This window comes from Osmerus eperlanus, chromosome 13, assembly GCF_963692335.1.
Source record: "Osmerus eperlanus chromosome 13, fOsmEpe2.1, whole genome shotgun sequence".
NCBI classification, from domain to species: Eukaryota; Metazoa; Chordata; class Actinopteri; order Osmeriformes; family Osmeridae; genus Osmerus; species Osmerus eperlanus.
In genome coordinates this window covers 8,308,207-8,331,510 of record NC_085030.1, presented here as the reverse complement: position 1 = coordinate 8,331,510, position 23,304 = coordinate 8,308,207, and the positions used below count along the sequence as shown (strand labels likewise).

General features: G+C 45.4%; 1 protein-coding gene across 1 annotated transcript; it reads left to right on the top strand.

The window, feature by feature from the left end:
- Positions 1-26: 26 nt before the first annotated feature.
- apln (apelin) lies at positions 27-21,541 on the top strand. The gene is made up of 3 exons (XM_062477136.1): positions 27-575; positions 13,380-13,552; positions 17,040-21,541. Exons 1-2 carry the CDS (start codon positions 509-511, stop codon positions 13,544-13,546), a joined length of 234 nt encoding a protein of 77 aa, XP_062333120.1. The 5' UTR covers positions 27-508; the 3' UTR covers positions 13,547-13,552; positions 17,040-21,541.
- Positions 21,542-23,304: the final 1,763 nt, after the last annotated feature.

Sequence of the window (23,304 nt, the reverse complement as noted above, 5' to 3'; positions counted from 1 at the left end):
CAGTGATACATAAGCCACATGAGCGACGGAGCTCCTTATCCGAGCCAAACAGGACTTGTACGCAGACCTGCTGCAAGCTGACGACCAGCACATTCCCAGCTCCAGTGAACCTGTCCGAGGCTGCCTGCCTGCGTGCTCAGAGAGAGGAGAAACAACGCACACCTCCGCCGCTCAGCTCCCATAAAGACGTGCCTTCAGTCCTGGAGTGGCGCTGTCACACACTCATATACAAATACGCATTTAGACTCACGCACGCACAAACTGACAAACACACACACACACACACACTGGCAAGGAGCCACACACACACACGTACCACCGTGCACACAGAGGCACACACACATAGGGGAGCAAACAGTCTCTCTCTCCCTCTCTCCCTCCCTCGCTCGCTCAACTGCTCTCTCTGTCTCTCTCCCTCCCTCTCCCTTTCTCCAATCCACACACACACACACACACCACTACAGTATATCAGTGAGCGACTAACGGAGAGCCAGAGGGGAGTGCAGAAATGAATGTGAAGATCCTGACGCTGGTGATTGTGCTGTTGGTGTGTCTGCTGTGTTCTGCCAGTGCTGGTAAGTGTTACACAGGCTCCCAGGTTGTTGCCTGTGGCCTCTCTGTATTCTGCTTGTATTTTCTGTGTATTTTAGTCTTGGGCTCGGCCAGGCAGCTGTAGTTGATCAGTTCCCCAGCATGGTTAGCATTCTGTTGTCTCTAAAAGACAAGCAATATCAGCACCTGGTTTTGTACAGTACTGCACTGCAGTGGTTCCTTCTGTTATTGTGGCTAGGGGGGTTGATATGGAAGTTGAAGGTGCCATGGGCTTGTCTTGTACTGGATTCTGTTTGAGGATATGCAGAGACTGTGACTTGTGATGTGAAATATTTAGAGGCTTTTATTGATGGCTATTGCTGTCTATGCAGAGTGCCATGCCTCAGTGAGAGGCTGAATATGTGGATGGCTGTTGTGGCTGTTATGAAAGATGTGCACTGCACATGTACTGTAAGGTGGTTTGGTACACTGTATTCAATGATAAGGTGCATGTTGTACAAGCTATTCAACCTGGCTGAATCCCAGTCTATTGACGTTACAGGGTCACATATGATGTTTGCTAATGCGTGCTTGTTCTAATGGTAATCCTTCCATCGGGGTCGTCTCAGTGATGTCCGTGACTGTATTCAGTGTGTCTCCACGGGGAGGACATACATCCCAGATGTATGGCTTCACCAGAGAGGGTCTCCTGAGGAGCTCATTTGTCACAGTAAATTTCCGTAAAGTGCCGCTGCAGCTCTGGTGCCATTGTGTTGGATTCCAGTACGAAAAGAATATGTCTCTCGGCTACAAATTGTTTTACGAGTAACAATTTCTACAGAGAACAAGGCACACGCCTGTCTGGGTAAGAAGAGTATGTGACGGTAGGGGTCAGTTAGGTGGCCAAGCCACAGATGTGGTTCAAGTGACAGTGTAGTGTGAGAAAACAACAGTCGGGCTTGTGTAAATGCCTGCTGCTCATTCTCGGAGGACTGACACCTATCTATGAACCACTGCTGGCAGGCATGTGTGTGGAAGACACTGTCCATTGTGTCTATTTCGCAGTGTGTTTGTCTGCAAAGCTGTATCTGCATGTCTGTGCTTCGCTGTGGGCTGTATGCATCCCTGTGCAGAGTACATATATGCCTGGGTGCCTACCTGTGTGTGTGTGTGTGTGTGTGTGTAAGGTGCTGTCCACTTTGCCTGTATCAAAGTGCGAGGTGCAGCTCTCTCAGTACCCATGCTCCCCAGCACATTCATTACGGTGACATGCTATTTTAGTCTCAGGCTCTCGGCACACGAGTAAATGGGAAGCAATTACCCTGCATTACGGTCAGTGTGTTTTTTCTCTTTTTTTCACGCCCTGCGTGTGGCTGAGAACGCCCCACGCCTGAGAGCCCCGTGCTACGCGTGTGCTCCGACGACGGAGGAAGAGGAGGCTTGTGCCTCCAGGCTTGTTCTTCCTCACGTCTTTCAGGTCATGCTGTTCATGTGCCGGCCCGTTCCCTGTCTGCCAGCGTAGTAGTCCAGCTCTCGATGACAGGGAGAGGCAGAGGGGGAGGCAGAGGGGGAGGCAGAGGGAGAGGCAGAGGGGGAGGCAGAGGGAGAGGCAGAGGGAGCGTTAGAGGGAGAGGCAGAGGGAGCGTTAGAGGGAGAGGCAGAGGGAGAGGGAGAGGCAGAGGGAGAGGCAGAGGGAGCATCAGAGGGAGAGGCAGAGGGAGCGTCAGAGGGAGCGTCAGAGGGAGCGTCAGAGGGAGAGGCAGAGGGAGAGGGAGAGGCAGAGGCAGAGGGAGAGGCAGAGGGAGCGTCAGAGGGAGAGGCAGAGGGAGCGTCAGAGGGAGAGGCACAGGGAGAAAGGGAAGGAGAGGATGCTGTGGTATTGCAGCGTCGGTGGGTGTGGGGAGGGATGCTACGGCGGAGGCTGGAGTCTGTCCGTGCAGCACAAGCCTCTGCTGTACAGCATGCGCTGTCGCGGGAAGGTGTCGGAAGAGGCTCTGTGTGTAGGAAGTGGGTGTGAAGCCTTTCATCTTCAGACAAACGCTTTTCCAGTTCACCGGGAGTTTGCCAGGCTATCTCTTTCTGGCGCGTGTGTGTGCGCGTGTGAGGTTGTAGCTGCTGAATTTATTTCCTGGAAGCTCAAGCATAGGCTCCATTCAGGCAGAGAAAGGGTGGGGACTGAGCGCGTGCGTGCGTGTGTGTGTGTGGCAGTCAGAAGTGCAACAGGCAACAGTGACTAACCATCAACCTCCATCCACCTTCCCACTCATTATCAACTCCCAAACTGACTGTGGCCTTGTGGATGACATATCAGCATCCCTGAACAGCATACTACAACCCATTTCCAGAGAGCACTCTGCCGAGAGTGCCCACTGCTTCAGACGTGGTATTCATAATTCATTCGGAGGACGATCGCACTTCCATCTCCCATAACTCTCAGGGCTGGTATGTAAACAATCCTTATTGTGGAAACAGGCTGGCCTCTCAAGCCTGTCAGCCCTTCAAACATATAAAAGACCCATCCTTCACAGGCTGAAAACATGGGCTAACTCCCTGAGCGCTGGGGAGGAAAACAAGCCGTCTGATACACACACACACACATGCACGCACACACACACACCACACGCACATAGAAAGCCCCTGAGGTGTGTAATTTTAATTGCCCAGTTGACTCTGACTCTACTGGAGCACAACTGAACAGGTGAGGTGTGTGTGTGTGTGTTGGAGGGCATGTGGGTTTTGGGATCCCTGACATTATCTGTGAAAGAAATGGTTTCCAGAAGAGGGGGTGGAGGTGGGGGCATTTCACCAAAGCTGTCAGCACTGCTGTTATTCTGTATGAAACTTTGATGTGCTGCTGGCAGAGGGATGTTCAACCCACACACAGTACCTAGGTTCCTTTCAGCTGTTTGGCTCCAAGGGTCAAAATTAGGGAGCGCCACTGAGAGGCCGGCTAAATAAATACAACACGTCCTATAGGTACCTACACACACTCAATGTTTCTTTTAAAAGGAATGGGATATTTGGTTAAACAACACCAATGGACCTAAAGTAACAGTGGCCAGGAAGTCTTGAATGATCATCTCAGCTCCTACACACTGACCCAGATAATGTACACAAGATGATGTGTAGGCCGTCGTGATTATAGGGGCCTCGGAGAAAAGAGAAACATCCAAACTTTTCCAGATGTCCTGCAATAACATAATAACAGTGGGCAAACTGCTTCTTCAGAGGGGGGCCATGGGGGAAAAGTTATTACAGGATTATGAAGAATCATACAGACGCTCTTTGAGGCACTGGGGCTTACTGGGTGGGGGCTTACCCTCATTTACACACACACACACACACACACACACACACACACACACAGGTCAGTGGATCAGATGTACTTTGTGAATAACCTGGTTATCTTTTCTACGCAGCACTTGCAAAGAATCAGAGCCAACAGGCTGCTGAAGCCTAAGATGAGGGTGGCTTGTCTGCAGCAGACAGGACACACACCCACACACACACACACAAACAAACACACATGCGCACCTTATTACACACTGAAATCAGCATCTGCGTCTACAGCATTTGACAACATGGGTTGTGGCTATTCAGTACCTGGTTTTAGCTAAACATCTAGTACAGCATGGTGACTATCCGGAGGGCATAACTGTGGCCAATTCTGGCACTCACATTCATTGTAAAAATGTTGTCAAGGTTATCCCAGCGCATGTAAAGATCCCATTAGACCTGATTTACTGTAAAATATGTGACCCATAATAGTGTCAAGGGGGAGTTTGGACAGTGGGCTTTTTGGGATAAGCCACCTCATACATCTGCATTACTCCCCCTCACATTGGGCTTCCTAAAAATAATCCTCACTCAAGAAGGGTAGGGGAAGGGAGGAGATTTGAAGGAAATCATAAGTCATTTGGTAAGGATATGAGGCTAACCTTCGGGCTAACACTCCCTGGAGGATTCAGCTGGTGAATGCTTTGGCATGTGTGACTGCTTGGCCGGTGTAATGTAATTCAGAACCCCTTTGAATGAATAAATCCACTCACTTACAAACGTGGTAGGGAGCACATGGAGAGGAGAAAACAGAGGGATGAAAGAAGGGCCAGGGCAGAGGAAGAGAAAGTCGTGTGGGCTTTCAGTGTAGAGGGAGCACACCAACCCTGACATTCACAGCTGGTGGTCTCGTCTGACTTCTCCCATTTTGCAGGTGGACAAGTGGGGGAGATATAAAAGTGTCTCACATTTGATTTGAAAGAGAGGTGTTTTGGAAGCCATGGTTCTGGGGCCTGTTGCTGGGTCCTGTCTGTATGACCCTGCCCTTAGAGTGGTGAGCCCGCTGCCTGGGGCCTCAAGGGTGCGAACAGCCATCATGATAACCAGGCCTCCCCTGAACACCAGACCTTGTCCCCAGTCCAGCAGAGCTCCAGTGAGGCTGTCTCCCGACAACTTAATTAAAGCCAGATATTTTCAAACGCCACACTATTTTCCATTGGGGCCCAATATTAACGTGATTTATGACTCTATGTTTAAACATTAAGTGTTAGATTTATAATGGTGTCTCATCTGATAGGACCACAGCAGGACATTTTTATTAACAGCACACCAAACCGCAGAATAAATATCTGGAGTTGTGGAATGAATGGGCTTTAATTACCTTCACGCTCAATTTGCGAGAACATGGAATGGCAAAATATTACTATAGAACTGAAGTAGTCACAGATATGGTTTCCCTGTGAATTTTTTTTGTTTTGTTTCATGTGCAGCTATTCATAATTCAATGTAAAACGTATGCAGAGAAGCAGCTGGACATCACTTAGGGAACAGAGTCGACTTGACAGTATAGGATCAAAGGTGTGACGATCTCTCTAATAATAAGGCTATTGAGACGCCATTAACGATTCGTCATATTTCATTTTACCAGTCCAAAGCCCTAAACAGCTGGCCTGTGTTATATACTGTTATAAACTGGACTCGAGGTAAGTTCTGGAGATTGCATCAGGAGCTATGGATTTTTCAGAGGGACTTAGTAGAGTTTGGGAACATTTACTAGCATCCCCACAGGGATCATCCTAAATGCCTCAGGCCACAGGAAATCCTAGTCTGGCCCACACCTTTTATTCTCTAAAAGACAGACAGGCAAGGTGCACCTTATGCTAGTTTATTCACCCGATTGAAATGAAACGCATGAAAATGAAAACCATTAGATCCACTTCCTTCCTGTGCCCTGGTGGGTCCCTTCATTCGCTACACGGGAATCATTCATTTATGAAACTATAAATTATTCATGTGTGAGGAAGTTGTCCTCTCTCCCCCTTTGATTACCAATGATATTTTACCTTGAGACTATTTCATGCACGCTAGCGAGTGTTCAAACATGGGTCGATAAAAGGATAGGTCTGATTTCACCTTATAGTGGAGAATAGGATTTCCTGGTTGCTATTTTTGGGTGTAGGGCAGGGCCTCCCACTGTGGCCATGCACGCTTCCCTCCTTGTGGAGAGGCTCCCTCACTCCCCTCCAGATCCTGACGCTGAACAGCTGTTTGTTTAAGTGGAAGACAACAACAATACATAGAATTTATAAACATGTACCTGGATAACAGATGCAGTTTATTCTAAGCAGTTGATAAATATTTCATGGATTTCAGCCATAAAAACTCAAGTTGGTTTACCTATGGTACCTCAGGTATCAATAAAATGTCTTCTGAATTTTATAGTTTAGCTTTATATGTTTGGAAAGATTGTTGGAGGTAGTCTTTCAACATTACCTCCAGGGGCAATTTTTATATACTGCATGTTGTAAATGTAATCCTCACATAAATAAATCACACAGTTGCTGAAAAGTGAATGTTAATGTTGGAAAAACAGTACTGGAACAGATTCAGGTAACCCATGTGTATTTATCTCGCCAGACCTTCCTTGAAATAGATGTTTGTCATAATGCTCCCGTTGGCTGAGAGATTGCACAGCCTGATGCAATGGAGATGCTATTTTCCTGTAAGCTCATCCTATGGGGGATGTGATGGTCCCCATAGACTTGAGAGCTGCAGTAAACCTTGCTCAGTGGCGTCACACACACACAAACACACACATACACACACATACAGACTTCCCCTCCAATGGGAGAGAAGGCATGCAGGTTCACAGCAGGGGAACAGTGATGACACAGGAGAGGGAGGGGCTATGCTTCACATCTGATTAGCGTGCCCATGGAAACGGTCTGTTGGATGATCCTTTGCCCTTGGCACACTGTCCCTGGAGATTAGAGCTACGGATGGTGGCTCTTACCTTCCTGCCTACCCTGCTGACTGGAACGTCCAGGTTTGTGAGGCCAGCAGAACGTGTTCTCCCTTACCTGCTTACCTCCACCCCCCTCAGGGTTAAATCCTCTTTGAGACAGCGTGCCATTACCCTGGAAGCCAATTCGGGAGAAATCTCACTTAAGATGCTTTGCGTGATCAGCTCTTTGATTTCCCTATGTTTAGCAGGGCCCAGCCTATGGTAACCTCTAGCCGAAGATTCACCCCCAGAACCAGAGAAGGAAGGGGGGATGAGAGGATGCAGTGCTGTTGGGGGAGGGGGGGTGTTCAGGGGGGCGGACCCTGTGGCTTCATTAGTTTGGCCCAGAGCTGCCGCAACCGCCACTGCAGGGCCTTTGAAGGCCCAGTGCTCTGATCATACCAGAACAGCCTGCCTCGCACCTCATCACGACACACTCTCACTCATTTGGGAGCATGTGTAGTTCACTGAGGGTTTGGGACTTTGCTGTCTTCATAGGGGGTAGAGGGACTCAAAAGGACATCTGCAGGAACAGAGAGTGTAGAGGGCTACACAATTAGCTTTTAATTTGTTTCTGAGGCCTTAACCAGAACGGAGAGGGGGGTATTTTTTGCGGGCTTACAAAGGGGTTAAAGTTAAGAGCCTGGGCAACGAGCAGAACTTTTCATGCACTTTCTCTTCCTCTATGGAGTTGAACGAGACAAAGACAGCCTTTGCTTCAGCCAGAAGCCCGGTTCTATCACTGCATAACAATGCTGCATATAAAACAGTGCGAGGCAGCAGGGACACAGCGTTCACCACCCAAACAAACATCCCAGAGAAACACTCTGTGGCCCAGCTTTTCCTCCATAAGGAAAAGCTGGAAAGGGAAAGGAAAAGGAGCCCTTCCATAAGGGGAAGGGTTAAAATACAGCAGCCGTAAGTCAGCCTAATCAAGGATTCAGGGCTTGTGTGCTGAAATTTGTACACTGGAAACCTGATCCATTCCAACTGACAATGTCATTCTTTGCTCCTAACTGAGCGCCTTTCACAGTGGCTGCCATGGTAACGTGGTCTGAAAATCGGCTAGAGATTGGTACCAGTTTCTGCCAAGGCCCTGATTTACTGGTAGGCATGCGATAAGCAGCACGCACACACACACACACACTCAACAGCTTCAAAAGGCATTGGAGAATGGAGCCTGTCGATTGTGAGTGCTGGAAAAAGGGAGGGAGGAGTGTTGCTTTCCTGTGCTGCATTCCCATCTCTGAAGTTGTAGCAAGTGGACGTGCAAGAAGGCTAACATACGGCTAGCAAATCCACCGCCTGTGACATTATGCTATGTGGAGGCATCAGAGGCTTACACTAGGCTAAGCTAGGAGAATGCGTTGGCACGATTAACATGTCTCCTTTCTGCCTAAATGCTCCTGATCCCCTTATGGGCTCCTGGAGAGAGAGACGTCTCTGGGCGTGTGTGTCTGGGTTTTTGGGTTAGCGTGTCTGTGTAGCTGGAGCAACCTGCTAAAGATACCGTGCTAACGCTAGTCCTCTCAGTTTAGTGAATGGAGGATTCGAATCAGGTGATGGAGCACTTCCAATGTCAGGAGAACAAACCATGGCTCCACACAGTAGGGTATTTATTATATAACACTGTGCAGTGTTCCCCGTAAGGATTATATAGGCTTATGTACAATGACGAGTCGCAACATGCACTAAGTAAAAAGGAGATATTTAAAAGGTTGTTCAAATGTGAAATATCCATGCTTTGTTTTGTACATATTTTACTGGAAATCCCTCACAATACATCACAACTAACCATTGTAGCCATATTGACAATTAGATCCAGAATATATTATTATTTTAGTACATTACACAGCTTGTGCTACATTGACTGAAGATGCCTACTTCCTCATTCCATGTCCTAACGTGAGTGCATCATCCCTACACCTGCATGTCCATGTTGGTCTACCGTAGAAAGGGAACATAATGTGCTTTAATGTGTACTGAATACAGGCCTCTGGCGAAACAAGTTTTTAACGGATAATTAATCTGTGAATAGATGAAGCTCATTATGATGCCCCATCATCTGTGACAGGAGGCACTTAGCTTGTGCCAAGATCAATTAGGAGCCTCCTGATGTCCCCAGAAGGGGCGGTGCACCCAGTGGGCACTCTGGGCCTCCCATCCTCTCCTGTCACCCGTCAGTTCTAGGCCAGTGCTTTCAGTTCCACTGATGTTTGTTCATACATCAGATGCCTCTTTGACTGCATCACACCCTGCTCCGTGCTTGGACATGCTGTTGGGAGAGTAGTGAGGAGAGACAGATTATAGGAGCAGAAAGCACGGGAGATGGAGAATAGAATGCCCTACCGTCGATGAAAGTCGATCAATATGAAGGCACACAATTGGTTGATAATCAGTGTAGCGAGACAATAACCACGACTGTGTCAGTATACAAACAGATAAGATTTGACAGAACGGTCTATCAATTCATTGTTCCACTCTGAAAATTAAACACAGCAAGATTTCAATTTCTCCAGCTATGCATGATCAAGCACGTTCATGCAGCTTTAATCTGTAAACAGATAGAGCAGACCTCTTACCTATTGCTTGTTTATCACTGCCAGCCAGAGATTGAATCTCCCATTCCCGAAGGCTAGAGCTAGAGTGTGGCATTATTGGTTCTGCAGTAAAAGTTTTTTTGTTTTGTTTTTTACATTCATCATACCCACTGTGCTTCCCCCCATCTTCGTGCCATATCCTGGGTTTACAGTGGCTCAGACCATCCAATGGGAGAAGAGAGTGGGGGTAGGGGGGTTGGAAATCGATGAACCTGGCAACACACCAGCGGGTATCTATTTCTCTTCTCTTGTGACAGACAAGTGCTCTGAGATGTACAACTCACCCAGGGTGATCAGCGAAGGGGGGAATTGACAAGGAAAGGCTGTCCGAAGTACTGGGCTAGGATGAGATGGAATGACAGAGGGAGAAAAAAAGAGAGGGATAGAGAGAGAGAGAGAGAGAGAGAGAGAGAGAGAGAGAGAGAGAGAGAGAGTAAGGAGGGTGAGACGAAAAAGGCTACATAATGGATAGCACCTCAGGAGGGTGTGGAGGCGAGAACAGAGAATTAGATATCTGCTGACCAGCTATTCATCATTCGTCTGGAAACTGGCCAGTCAGTGACGCTGCCGGTTCTCTCCTCTCTCCTTCCCTCCCCTGCTCCTCCTCCCTCCCCTGCTCCTCTCTCCAGCCTGGAAAGGCATCAGTAGTACTGGCAATAGCCATGCATTCCATAAATTCCCTCTTTATTAAAGTTTAATTAGGGAATTACCAATGGGGAGGGGGAAAAAAAACATTGGGATTGCTGGGATGAGGGCAAAGCCTGGGCTTTGAGGTCAGACCTGAAGATAAGGACCTGCTATCGTGAGAACTATCTTATCAGACCATATTGTTTCCTCACCAGCTTATCATGTCTATGGGAAATGGTAATCCCATGAAGGGAGGATCAGATGGGATGCAATACGGACTGGTTCCAATTCCACAGCAATACAAATATTTGTATTTTTGCAGATAAGATATGCATTAACCAATGATAACAATACTGAGCACTCAATCAATATATTATTCATTTGTAATGGCTGCTGTCTTGTTCAGGCCATCATGGCTGTGGATATTGCTGCAGTGGGAAGTTGCTATATCATGTCTTGCCCAGTGCGATGTTTTTCCTCCTGGCAGTAGGAGTTAATACATAACTGTCAGTCTTATCACTGGGACTGGGTGTATTTTTAGCAGCTTTCATTACACTTTTCTTTCCTGTGGAGCGACGACTGGGGCCGATATTTGTCAGGAGATGTGCTCCCCTCAAAGCTCGGCTCCAAGCAGTGGCTGACAGCTTGCCATGGCAGGAAACATCTAAATTGTCTCATTACAGACCAGGGTTATGACAGACAGGGCCGTCCAGAGGAAAGCAGGGGATGAGTTGTGTTCAGTGCAGCCGGCCCAGGTGTAATTACTGTATGGCTTGGCTTGCCTCGTGAGAGTCTGTTAGTGTGTGTGTGTTTGTGTGTGTGTGTCAGTACGTGTGTCAGCGTGTATGTGTGTCTGTGAGCCTGTGTGAGCTTGCTTTTGGGGGGTTTCTAGTTTGTACTGTGCAGAGCCTGTTAAAACAGCCTGCCACTCACATAAGTCACGGTGGGGGGTTGGGGAGGGCTGGTTAATGGTCGTACTGTCAGGTCTGGCATGGTCCAGACTCGGGCCTCCATGCTGTGGTTCCTCTGTTACATTGGAGAGGGTGTTTCAGGGGGCAATCCTAGATGGGGCCCTGGGTGAGAGCTCCTGTCAGACCCTGAAGCAGCTTCCATATGGCAATTTTCTACACATTAAATCCCTCAGATTAGAAAGAAATGAGCTGAACGCTGTCAGAATGTGTAAACGTCCCTCATTCATTCTATGTATCTGGTACAATAACATGAGGATAATGTGTGGATTAGAGTAGCCAGGGAAAAGATGGGTTTTAGATTTGTTATAAATGCTGTCTTTCACTGGCACAAATGAATTAGCCCACTGTTCGGCCGCAAATATCTTATTTGCTTCTTGAAGAATATTAGCTAGGACATGGAACTCGAGACGATTGTTTTTTAAGGGGCTATGAATTGAAAATGCACGAAAATCGAAAAGTTGCAGATTCTAGAGCAATCATCGTGGTTGGCAGCTGTGCAACCCTTAGTTCTCCCTCTCTCTCCCATCCTTGTCAGTGGAAGTACTTAGACACTGTGTGTAGAAGTTTGATGAGTTTTATAGATGTTATTTAGTGCTGTATGTATGCAGACAGGCTTGCTTTTACTGTGATGGCATGCCCATTGTAAATTCTGATGAAACCTGCAGAAAGCTGTCCTCCATTTAAATGAGTTCACCATATCAGATGGAGAGGATATAACATGTAGAATGCATTAGAGAAGTATGTGAACCTTCGTCTGAAAGCTCCTGTCAGAAAATCCCCACCTATTGATAGGCCATGTTAGCGTCATGTTAGCCTCCTTGTCTCCTGGTCTGTTTTTGTATGCTGAATGCAGGATGTGGCCATGGGAAAAGAGCCAGGAAGCAGAGATGGCTCTAGACACTTTCCACAAAGCTGGTCAATTAAGGGAATCACTGGAGCCTGGCATCACCATGGTTTTGACAGCTGCTCCAATGCAGTCTTAAGTAACCCGGCTCCCTTTTCCCCACCTCTGTGGGAGACTGTGGAGTCATCTTTAGGAGGTTGATGGTAGGAGAGCATCATAAAACCAAGAATGGTTGCTCTCTGGAGAATTCTAAAAATGGTGCCAGTCTCTCTCATGGGAGGAGTCTGGAATGTCATGGCCCCCTGTTAGTGATGTTACACAGGTATGTGACAGCCAATGACTAAAGGGAATCCTTTTTTACTTTTGAGGAGAATACTGTGTCTCTGAGTGGCATGGTGTTTTGTATAAGATCCCTGCTGTAGGACATACAGTTTAAATCAATCTGTGTTTGATGGACTTTTAAAGGGACTTTATAGGGACAATAATCTTAAATAGCCTACCTACTCCATTGATCTACAATAGACTGATTAATGAATAGCTAGGCTAACTCAAGGAGATTATTACCTTACTTGATTAATTCATCTAGCAACCTAGCAAAACAATGGAACATAAGGATAAGAAAACATTTGACTGCAGTAGATTTAGTCTTGCTGGAAGTTTCCACTCTGAGACTTTCAATCTTTCTGACAGAACCATATAAAGAGTCTAACTAAAGCTTACATTTAAATCTCATTGGACTTAAGAAGAAAATCTGTGGTGTGAAAGATCAACCGTGTTAAATATCAAATAACATATCCAGATACTGCACGAAAACCACCCAAAAAGTCTTCCCTTGAGGATGTATGGCGGGTTGAAAGGTTACCGAGACACTGAAGTGGATCAAACTATTTGGAAGCATTTGGGAGAGAGTGGCTTATAGGATCAGACCAAACTTATTGAGAGATGACCAGAAACATCTGGAGTCAGTCAGTCAGTCACTCACACACACACACACACACACACACACACACACACACACACACATTTAGTCATTTAGTGGACGCTCTTATCCAGAGCACACACACACACACACACACACAAAGCACACCCACACTCACGCTACCATTCAGTCTACCCAAGTCTTATCTTGGGTCAGACATAGGGTGGTGTGAGATGCGCCTCCAGAGAGGCTGGTGTGTGAGACATGTGTAATCTTAAGCAGAGTGACAGGGGACATGAGACACCAGGGTTTGAGTTTCTCACTGAGCTCCATCTGGCCTGCTTTGGTTCCACCACGTTGACTTGATGAACTCTTGACGCTGGGTGGGCTGCAAGAAGCCCCCACACACACATGCTCTTGTCTATACATATTTGACTACCTCATCCACCATTTCTATGTGATGTTTGAATCTCAATACACACTCTCCAGACACTCATGCAGCTGAACCAGCCCACCACCAAAAACACTGGCTGATGATAGGAGACGAATTGTGGGTCTTCAGAGGTGAACGTTTGGCATGTGCGTAACAGTTGTGTTTCTCCTGCAGGTCCCATGACCTCCACGGAGCATGGCAGAGAGCTGGAGGAGGCAGCCACCGTGAGGAAGATGGTCCAGCAGAACCCCGTCAGGGGCGGTCAGACCCACAGACCAGCCGGCTGGAAGAGGAGACGCCCACGGCCCCGTCTCTCCCACAAGGGGCCCATGCCATTCTAAAGCAAGGTGAGACCAATGCTACTGTCACACTGTATGATTTGGATCATTTTGGTTGACACAACCTTCCCACCAATGGCAGTCTATTATAGTCAGAAAGAGAGAAGGAGCCCGAATTCATGCGTACCTGCTGTAGCCAAATGGAATGGATTTCCAAGCGGCTAGTGTACAGTAAGATCCTGAAGTCTGCCAGGCTGGCTCTTCTCCTGGCAGAGTCCCTCATTGCGTTTAGACAGTAAATGGGAAAGTGAAACTGTTACAGGAAGACGGGAAATCTGTTAATGGACGTCGCAGCCCCTCTCTAAACTCAACCACAACACAGGAAGGCTATTGTTGGCACTGAGAATTACTATGTAAGAAGCAGATTACTGGACTGTAGCCCAGCCATTTTTATGTCTCAATAGTGCTCCAGTTGTGTTTATGTGATGAAACCAAATATGCTGTCTTTTGAGAGGAGAAGTTTATTCTTAGAAATATTACCTGTGTGTCAACTCAAGATCTGTGAGTATCCACCTACAATCTGATCAAGTCAATTAAAATCCTTTACCAAAGATAATACTTGCTGGAATTTAGTTTCTCAGCAGTACCACCATGGCGAATCTTTCATAAGAATTATTTTACTTTCAGTGAAGACAAATAAGCCTTGCCTGAAAGTTCTTTCATCCATAAACCAAGGAAAATATTGACGTTTTCACCTATTCTGAGTTCTATCGGTATGAACATTTTGACACTCCAACGAAAACAAATCCTGTGTCATGCAATTACAGTAACTCAGAGCTGGTTTCACTGAATGGCCTGTGATACAACCAGTAGCATCACTACTAATGTAGGTGTGGAAATATCAACTCTTGACTAATACATATTCAGAGCTGCTAGCATGAAGCCTCTGTATTTGCACTTGCTGACCTTTTGAACAACCGTTAAATAGAGGACCTCAGTTCAGCCTATCCATGAGCAGAGAAGAGATCGGCCCATTTCTACATCTCTCCCAGACCCCGTGTGAGCCAGGGGAGCTTGGGAGCTTCGCAGGGCACAATACCCCTGCAGGAGGTGCCAACCACACAGCGCCAGCCTGCAAAGGCCCACCATAAATTAACCTCATACCAGAGGGGGCTATGTTGGGAGTGACAGACATGTCATTCCCTCAAGGCATGGTTAATCAGATTTAAAGAAAAGCAAATTAATGGCACAGAAGGTGAGAAGTTCCAGTCTGAGAAGTCCCTACTTTATAGGTTTTACAATCTGTGGCGAATTATGGATTGTTATTGTTCCGATACATTTGTTGGGCAGTGTTGAGAATTCTTTTGCCTCCCGTCTCTTGCCCAACGGAAACTTCAGAGGCAGTGGCGCAACAGTAGGAACACAAAGAGAGAGACTCAAGCAACGGGATTCTGTGTTTTAGGAAAAACACAGCACTTCAGAAGCTCAAAGCTCTGCACGGCCATTAAAATGAGAGCATTCTCTCTGTGCGTCGAGCGATCAATGCTTGTTTTCAGCATCAGAATGGTGACCACACAAAGAGGGGAGCTTCAGGAAGTTGTGAAGCTCTATAAAAGGGAATGGCTCACTGACTCACAATGCTGTCTCCACAAACACCACTTCAATCACAACAAGACGAAGATTTCTCTTTTTGTTTAGCCCGTCTACAGCTCCTCTCATGCCTTACTCAGGTTCATAGTTCACCTCATTCAGTGAATCTCTTTTTTTCTACTCTCCAACCAAAGTGCCAACTGAACCTGACCAGAATGCCAATCAAGCTACTGGTCTATGTTGGTTGAAATATAGATTAGGAGACACGAAAGGAAGATGATCAACTGTCCTTAATTGAGAACATAATTACACTCTTTCTAGATAAACTACATTTTAATCAAAGGTTCAGTCACGTTAGAGACTCTACGTAGCATAATAAAATCCACACACAATTAACTAAAGTGTGAATTTGTTTGAGAGTCAGATACATTTAATCTTTGCTGGTGCTCAGTCTCCAGGATTGGAAAACCCCAGAACCTCCCCAGCCTCCCCAGCCTCCCCAGAACCTCCCCAGCCTCCCCAGCCTCCCCAGAACCTCCCCAGCCTCCCCAGCCTCCCCAGCCTCCCCGGTCCACTTTTACCAGCTGAGTGCATTAATGCAATGAGTGCATCGGAGTGCCTGACAAGAGGAATGAACTCTTCACAGGGCTGAGAATCAGCAGGGAGCCCTCCAATGGGAAACATTGAGACCATATCAGCTTTAAAGGTTCGGTCTTTGTTCCTGTCTCCTGCTTTCTTCTTCTGCTCCTTGGAAGGAAGGCATGTGGCTTACACCCAAGAGGAAAGATCTGAGATCAGAACAAAAAATAGTGACTTCTTTCCTCATTCCAGATACATGTGGATGAGTCATAATAGGTCTCTTCCTAATTAGTGTACCACCGTGTATGAGTAAGGATTGACAGTTTACTTTTTCAGATCCTTTCCCCCCCAACCCCCACCACTCCATTTCGGTGTCAAAGGTAGCTCATACATTATATATTGACACCTGAGACAAACGTGAGAGATGAGCGGGGCTTTAATGCATAGAGAGAGAGAGAGAGAGAGAGAGAGAGAGAGAGAGAGAGAGAGAGAGAGAGAGAGAGAGAGAGAGAGATGGAGAGACACAGAGACAGAATGACATAATCCAGATGTGAGGGAACACTAGAAGAAACGCAGGAACCTCGGTCATCCCCTCGAGACAGAAAGGAGTCCAGGAGATGAAGAGGTGCTGAGAGATGGTGAACTATCAGTATGTTCAAGTCCCAGCCACAGCAATGACGCGAACAGACTACAGGACATTAGGTTCAAAGCCTCAATGTGCAGAAAGAGATTTCACCCAGGCATTCTCTCTGTGATGCAGTTAGAGGGCCTTGCCTGAATGAGCTACAATACTCATATTATGCAGTTCCAAAGAGAAAATAAACAATATGTAGACACAAACAAAAATTACAACTGGGACGACACTTAAATATGGTTTGGTGCACTGGCATTACACAACCACAGAAATATGCAATCTAGAAACAAGAGCTCTCTGTAATCAGTCAAAGGACCATGCTAGTGTGCAACAAAGCTGACTGTAAGCGCTAGCCATCTAGCATCTCCCTGAGTTATCATAAAACGTAGAAGATAAAAGTTACTGGAAGATAAAAGATTGACCCCTATAGTGAGGAACTCATCCAGTTCCATGTGGACAGTAGGCTGTATAACTTATGCCTGAGACATGTCATTGTTTTCTTTCTCCCTGAGACAGTACACTTTTATCTATGCATTTAAATCAGCTCGATATATGGGTCTGAAAACGATAATGTTCCATCACTGTTTTTCAATGCAGCATTGCATTATTCAACGGTAAGATAAGAAACTTCTGCAGGTCCAGTCCCTCAGGGTTTTTCTGTTATAAAGGGAAAACGAAGTGTCTGCATGACTCATGTAATGTTTGTGAAAAGCAAAGGGTGCTAACGGCGGTTTTTCTCTTCTGTGTTTTCAGGCATTGCTTCGAGCGCCCTCCCCCAGGTTCTGTTTCCTATGCTCTTCCTTTGCCTTGGGGGGCCTTGCAACCAGGGGTCTACGCTTGCCCATCCTGAAGAGTGATGTCCATAGCACCTGCTGGTTCTTCAAGCAACTCTTCTTCTGTCCACAAAAAAATCAGGACAAGCCGCTCACCCTCAGCTCTGAGAAGGATCGGGGGCAGGGAAGGGGGGGTGGGGGGGTATTGAGCCCGAGCTACCAGATTCTATTTCTCCGTCTCTTTCTCTCTCACTCCCTCACTCTCTATCCCTGTCTCCTCCCGAGTGTTTTCTCTATCGTTTGCTTTCTAGAGCCCTGTCATAGCCGTCTCCCTGGGTGTCGCACACTTTGCATGACGTGTGGCCGAGGGAGAGCCCGGTCCTGAACAGTCTTAGTCTTAAAGCGCCAGTCACTTCTCCATGGTGTGGTATTTCCATTCTCTCAAATACTAAGGTAACCACAGCCATTATTTCCATTGCCGTGTAGCTACTTCTGGCTTTACTATTGAAAGGGTGGTGATTATGAGGAAGGGCAGTGGCAGAGTTCCCAAATTTGATGACTGCAGTTATCCAACACTTATACAAGATTATACAATGGCAGCCAGTTTAGCCTGTTTGCCTAGGAGGAAGTAGATCCAAGGATTTATTTTCAGAAAGTAGAGAAACATTGAAACCATTACATTCATTTCGGCTACATTACCATTGTTGTTGGTGCTTTGTATTTCTGTAGCAGCATTCACATGTAAAGTTAACAAAATTGGGCTGAGGTGAGGATTCCATTTTGCCACTTTAAACAGCATGCATTGTCAAAAATGCTTTGAGCAACTCAACAATTCCTTCATCCAAACAGATTCAGTTCAAAGCTCTTTTCATGTTTTGAACTCATTTAAATAGGGGTTTAAAGATGAGCTCAAGTTTAATGCTACAGTACAGTGTCCTGATTGGTAATCAGAGTCATCTGATCCCAGTCCCACTCATATTCCCTGGCCTCCTCACCACTCTGCTGCCATGGGCAGCTGTTCTACACGACTGTTAACTGGCAGGGGTGGTCTGCTTCAACAGACAGACTAGCTCGCCTTTTAATGAAGTGCCAAATAATAACCTACTCCACAATGCTGCCAGGAACGACAGAACGAAAGGAAGGGAAAAATGAGAAACACATTACCTCTTGTTTGAAGTCTCGAAACACTGACACATATGCATTATGATACGTTTCTAAAAGAGAAATAAAATCCCATTAAAGGCAGTGGTAGCAAGGAGGACAGTTAAATTAGACCAAAAACACATTCAAGCTGTCATCTGTCAGCTCAGTAAATAAACCACCATGTTCAGCCTACCAATAGTGCTCTGTTTTCTGACTGTTTAGCATGAGGCTGGATTGACCCTTTGACCGAGATCTTTGATTGACGGAATGCTATGCCTTTCCATCATACTGGAATATATTACTGTTTTGTTTAGATATCTTCGTTCTATTTTCAATTCTTTTTTTCTCAGGGTGCTGTGATAGAAGCCTGTATCAGAGCAGTCTCTATTTTGCGCATTTATTTTAAATAAAACACACAACATACGTTTATATATGAGCATATTTTCGTATACTGTATCTTTACTCTCCCTGCCTATGTATACGCCACTATAGCCATGTATCCATACTCAGTCCTTGCTAGTCATTATGGTTATATTTCCCTCCGTTGGGTACAGTTGCCTTTCCAGCTCGCGCTTCCACAGCACAGGTGGTCATGGCTTTGATCATTAGGGTCATTAAATCCCATGGCTAATCTTTTTCACATGGGTTTCCCCCAAGCCTGACTGAAGCCAATCACAGTCTGAGCTTATTATCAAATTGTCTTAGATTGGAACCACACTCCACCCCTCTCCAACCTCAACCGCCTGATGGTCTATGCTAACTAAGTAACAAGTCACAACTGAGACCCATACAGTGCCATTAACTACCATCCTGTTGTTTATGAAATGTGTGGGGCATATGGGCAAATCTGTTTTTCAGTAATTCTCATGAGTAAAAATCTGGTTTTAACTACAGTATGACTGACATTCACTATCAGACTGTTACCAAACACTTCAACACAAGCAGTGTAAACAAAATGACCATACCAGGAAACTTGTGGTTGTTTTCCAACATGTTTGGTTACAGTATCCCAGTGTTATAACTTATCTCCCCTCCCTTACCATTTCTCTCTCTAACACTGGAAAAAAGTATTCTCAGGCACCTCTGCCTCCGAGCACGAAGAACCTCTCATTAAGAGAGCATCTAAAATCATAGTTCTCATTCATCCAGCCAAGCTAACCTTGATAAAAAATGTATTAAAATTTAGGGCACTGCGAAGAGTAATCATTTCAGTTGCACAATTATTATTTAATACCCACTCAGACAGAGATGTAGATTTCATTAATGCTCTTTGGGAATGAGACAGCTTTGCCCGAGTGTCTGATGTATTATTGGGGGTCATGGTAGGAAGATAGAGCCATTAGAAAAGAGACATAAACCACAACAATTGGGAAGTTGAAGCAGGGTCAAAATAATTGGCCAAATCACAATTTTGCAGCCTGAGAAGTGAAGTTGTTTAAGGAGCTGAGCAATGCTTGTTTCCGCATTGTTCTTCATGAATGTATCCTCACCATCTGCACCAGCCAAGCTGCCCTTCCAGGGAGTGGAGCAAACCAATATTTATGTAGAGGACCAATCTGAGTCTTGGTCCCCCAAACATTACCCTCATCACTGCTACTGCACCATGATGACGGTTATTGGATCATGCAAAACCAAATATGACACGATCCAAAGCCTCCAATATTCACAAGTCCCATCAATCAACCTGGCATGGCTCCAAGACTTTTCTGTATGGGCACGCAAGGCTGCACTTGGCAATTCCATTATGCTGCTGGAAAATAAACCGTGAAAACAAGAGTATCTTGGTATGAAATGGTTTTCCAGTGTATTTCCTTTGCAATTTATTTTGTCTGATTCTTGTCTAGCTGGTTGTCCAAAGCTTACTTTTTGAATAGCCTATAGTGTGGAAAGCTGTATCTTTTGCGATTGTAACAATGATAGAAAATTAGTCTGCAACTTAGTATGTCGTGGACCTGAGAAAGATTTCAGTCATCCTCTTCAGAACCCATTGCCCACAGCCTTGCCCTGAACATCAGGTTAATGGGGCTTGTGGTGTAAAACGACAAGCGTGTCCAAGCTCAAACTGAAATGATAAACCAATACATTATGCTTGCAGAGCATAACTCTTTCCCCTAATGGTCTTTTCTAGCCAGGCTTACACAAGAGAAACTATTCCCATCCTTTCATTATGGTTCCCTCACGATTCCTCATCTCTCTGTGACATCACAAGGCCTGAGTAATGTTCCTATGCACTTGTTAGCATGTTTTCCTGGTATGTTAGTTCAGAAAACATTTTTTTTGTGTGTGTGTGTTTAGCTATTTTTCACTTGTCAACATGTGTGTTTGGCTGGGAGTGTGTGACAAGCAGGGATGAGCAGAGGGATGGAAATGAACGTGACTGGTGCAGAGAAAAGAGAGGAGGTTAGCAACGAGCAAGCTAGCAGATAGCTAGCAATAGCTTAGCCATGGGTGACTGTTTTCCTCTAGCTGTAGTGTAGACAGTCAGTGAAAACTTTGTGATTTGTTATCTTCCAAATTTCTGTTATCAACTTTCAATTCTCTAGCAGCCCAAATGTATTTCCTAATAACATCAGTCCAACATTCTGTCTTGGCCACCAAGGTAAAAGAAGAGTTAGCGTGCAATACATTCCATGGTTTTACTGCATTGTACCTTGAACATCTAAATTCACCACATATCATGTTCAGGATATCTGCAGGATCAAGTGACTGAGATTCAATCCAGTGCATTCACACATTTTCACTGGCCGGGCAATCCAATCCAGGATAACTAGATTTAAACTCTTGTGGGAAATGCGAATGATCTGTCATTATCTCCCAGCCTCAAGTGAGGCTCCCTATACCCAGAATAGATCAGCCCTCCTCCATTTATAATGGCACACTTATAGTACTTGTCCACTACGTCCAACATCAAAATCATTCAGATCAGTCTGAGGAGAACTCCAGAGTCTGTAGGCTTACATGCCATTGCAACAGTGTTAAATAACGTTAAAATACAATGTATTACTTCTGAACCCTGTTTAATCCTGTTTAAGGTGTGTGTTCATATTACTCACCAGGCCAAATGTACAGTCCCTGTCTCTGTTTTGATGTTGAACTGGGCAAAAATAAATGAATAAATAAATAAATGAATAAAACAAGTGTATCAGAAATGGTTGAAATACTGTGTACATATTTGAACTTTTGGTTTCTAATTTATAAAAGATAAGCTTTAGCTCTTGGAGTACTTATTTTATTTTTTCCTTTCATGCGTAGCTTTGTGTTTTTATTTTCTATTTCTGTAAAGTGTGTAAATATATCTTTATGATAATAAGTAATATTAAAAAATCTTATTTTAAGAAACGTTTGTGTTGTGTCCATTTTGTATCAGTTAAAAATGATACTTTCCAGCCATGAACTGCCATTTTCGAAACACTGACAACCATTTGTATCTGCTAAGTACATTTTATAATTCATCATATTATACAGTACAGTACATTTAAATGTAAATTTGACATTCAATGAATAGCCTGCGAATAACCTTTCACTATTTACAAGTCCTAAAACTGTTTAGTGGGGAAATAGTCTTCATACCAAAGTCGGGCTGTCATCATCAATGCCAGTGAGAATGGTCTAGGCTAAATGCTTCATGCATAGCAATTGAGCCACTGTAGAATGTCCATCTCTGATAGGGGGAATCAGGCCATGGGCCATCAGACGGCACCGCACTGGTGACAGGCTGTCATGGCTTAAAGAGCTCACTAAGCATACTGTACATTTACTGCATAAGTGCTGAGTATGGAGATCATGGATAAGTCTAGAGGTATTAGCATTTAGCAATCATGCTACTTATTGCTACATTGGCTCCCCGATTCAAAGAATTATGGACACTCAGATGCCGGATAATCTTCAAGGAATTTAGCTAAAGCAATTATTGTTGACATATTGAGTCAAAACGTTTCTATTTCCCATGAACACTTTACACATTATTGAATTGTTGCCTCAGGCTTAAACCTGCTCTCACTGTGCCTTGTTAAAACCATCAAAGTTTAAAAACAGTTTTACAACAACCACCACCAAAAGTTGTACGCTTTATAATGTCCTTTGATTTTATATTAAAACATCATTACATTTATTTTATGATTCTATTTGTAACCTTGAACATATATTTCCAATTGATCCATGGAATGTTCCAAGGAAAATGTCAAGGTCTATTGACTCATAAAGGAAATCAGCCATTACACTGTGATACAGTAAATAAACTCGATCAACCTTTTAACTGTTGTTATTCTCATGCTGAGAAAAGGGACACATTTATAGTTGTGCTGTAAGTTTTCCTTTAAAGATTCCTCACACCAACTATAATGCTGGGGGTCTCTGTGAGCAACAGTAAAGAATCAGAAAGGTGATGTTGAATGTACGGAGGTCCACAGCCCTGCGTGGGGGCCAGTCTCTCTGCTCCAGCTCTTGTGGGGGGCTAGTCTCCCTGCTCCTGCTCCAGCCCCAGCGGGACCACTCAGGGAAGTGTCTGGTTAGCATGCACCGCTGACATGGCCTGACAGACACAAGGGGTACCCCTCTGAGCTGCCGCACCCCATGCCGCCCAAGGTTATGTCATCAAGACCGGGTCAGCTGTATAATTGGGCTAGGGGTCACCGGGGGCGATATGGTGCGTGACAATGAGGATATAGAGTTACAGTGCAAAGCAGGACATAGAGCGTTGCCAGCGGGGCATTGCAAGTGCCCCAGACGGGCCTTTTAACAGTTCAAGGTTCAACACAAAGAGTGGCACCAGTCTGTTCACTGTCAATGCTAGAAAATGTGTGTCTCTGCTTCACAGAGCTGAAGAAAGTTGGGAAGAATGAAGGAAGGAGGTGAGGAGTGGGGCATCAAGTGTGATACGGAAGAGAGAGAAAAAACATTTCGAGGGATAGGAGACATTGAGAAAGGTACTTTGGGTAATGAGTGTCAGACACAGTCACTAACTCTCTCGTGACTCTTTTAATAATTGACAATCTCCCCGTGGCAAGAGACGAAAGGCACGGGGATCTTTCATGTGGAGGTACACAGTGTTCTGTGTCACGCTGCAGTGCAGAACTGGGGTGTAGGTAGAACATCTGGAACGC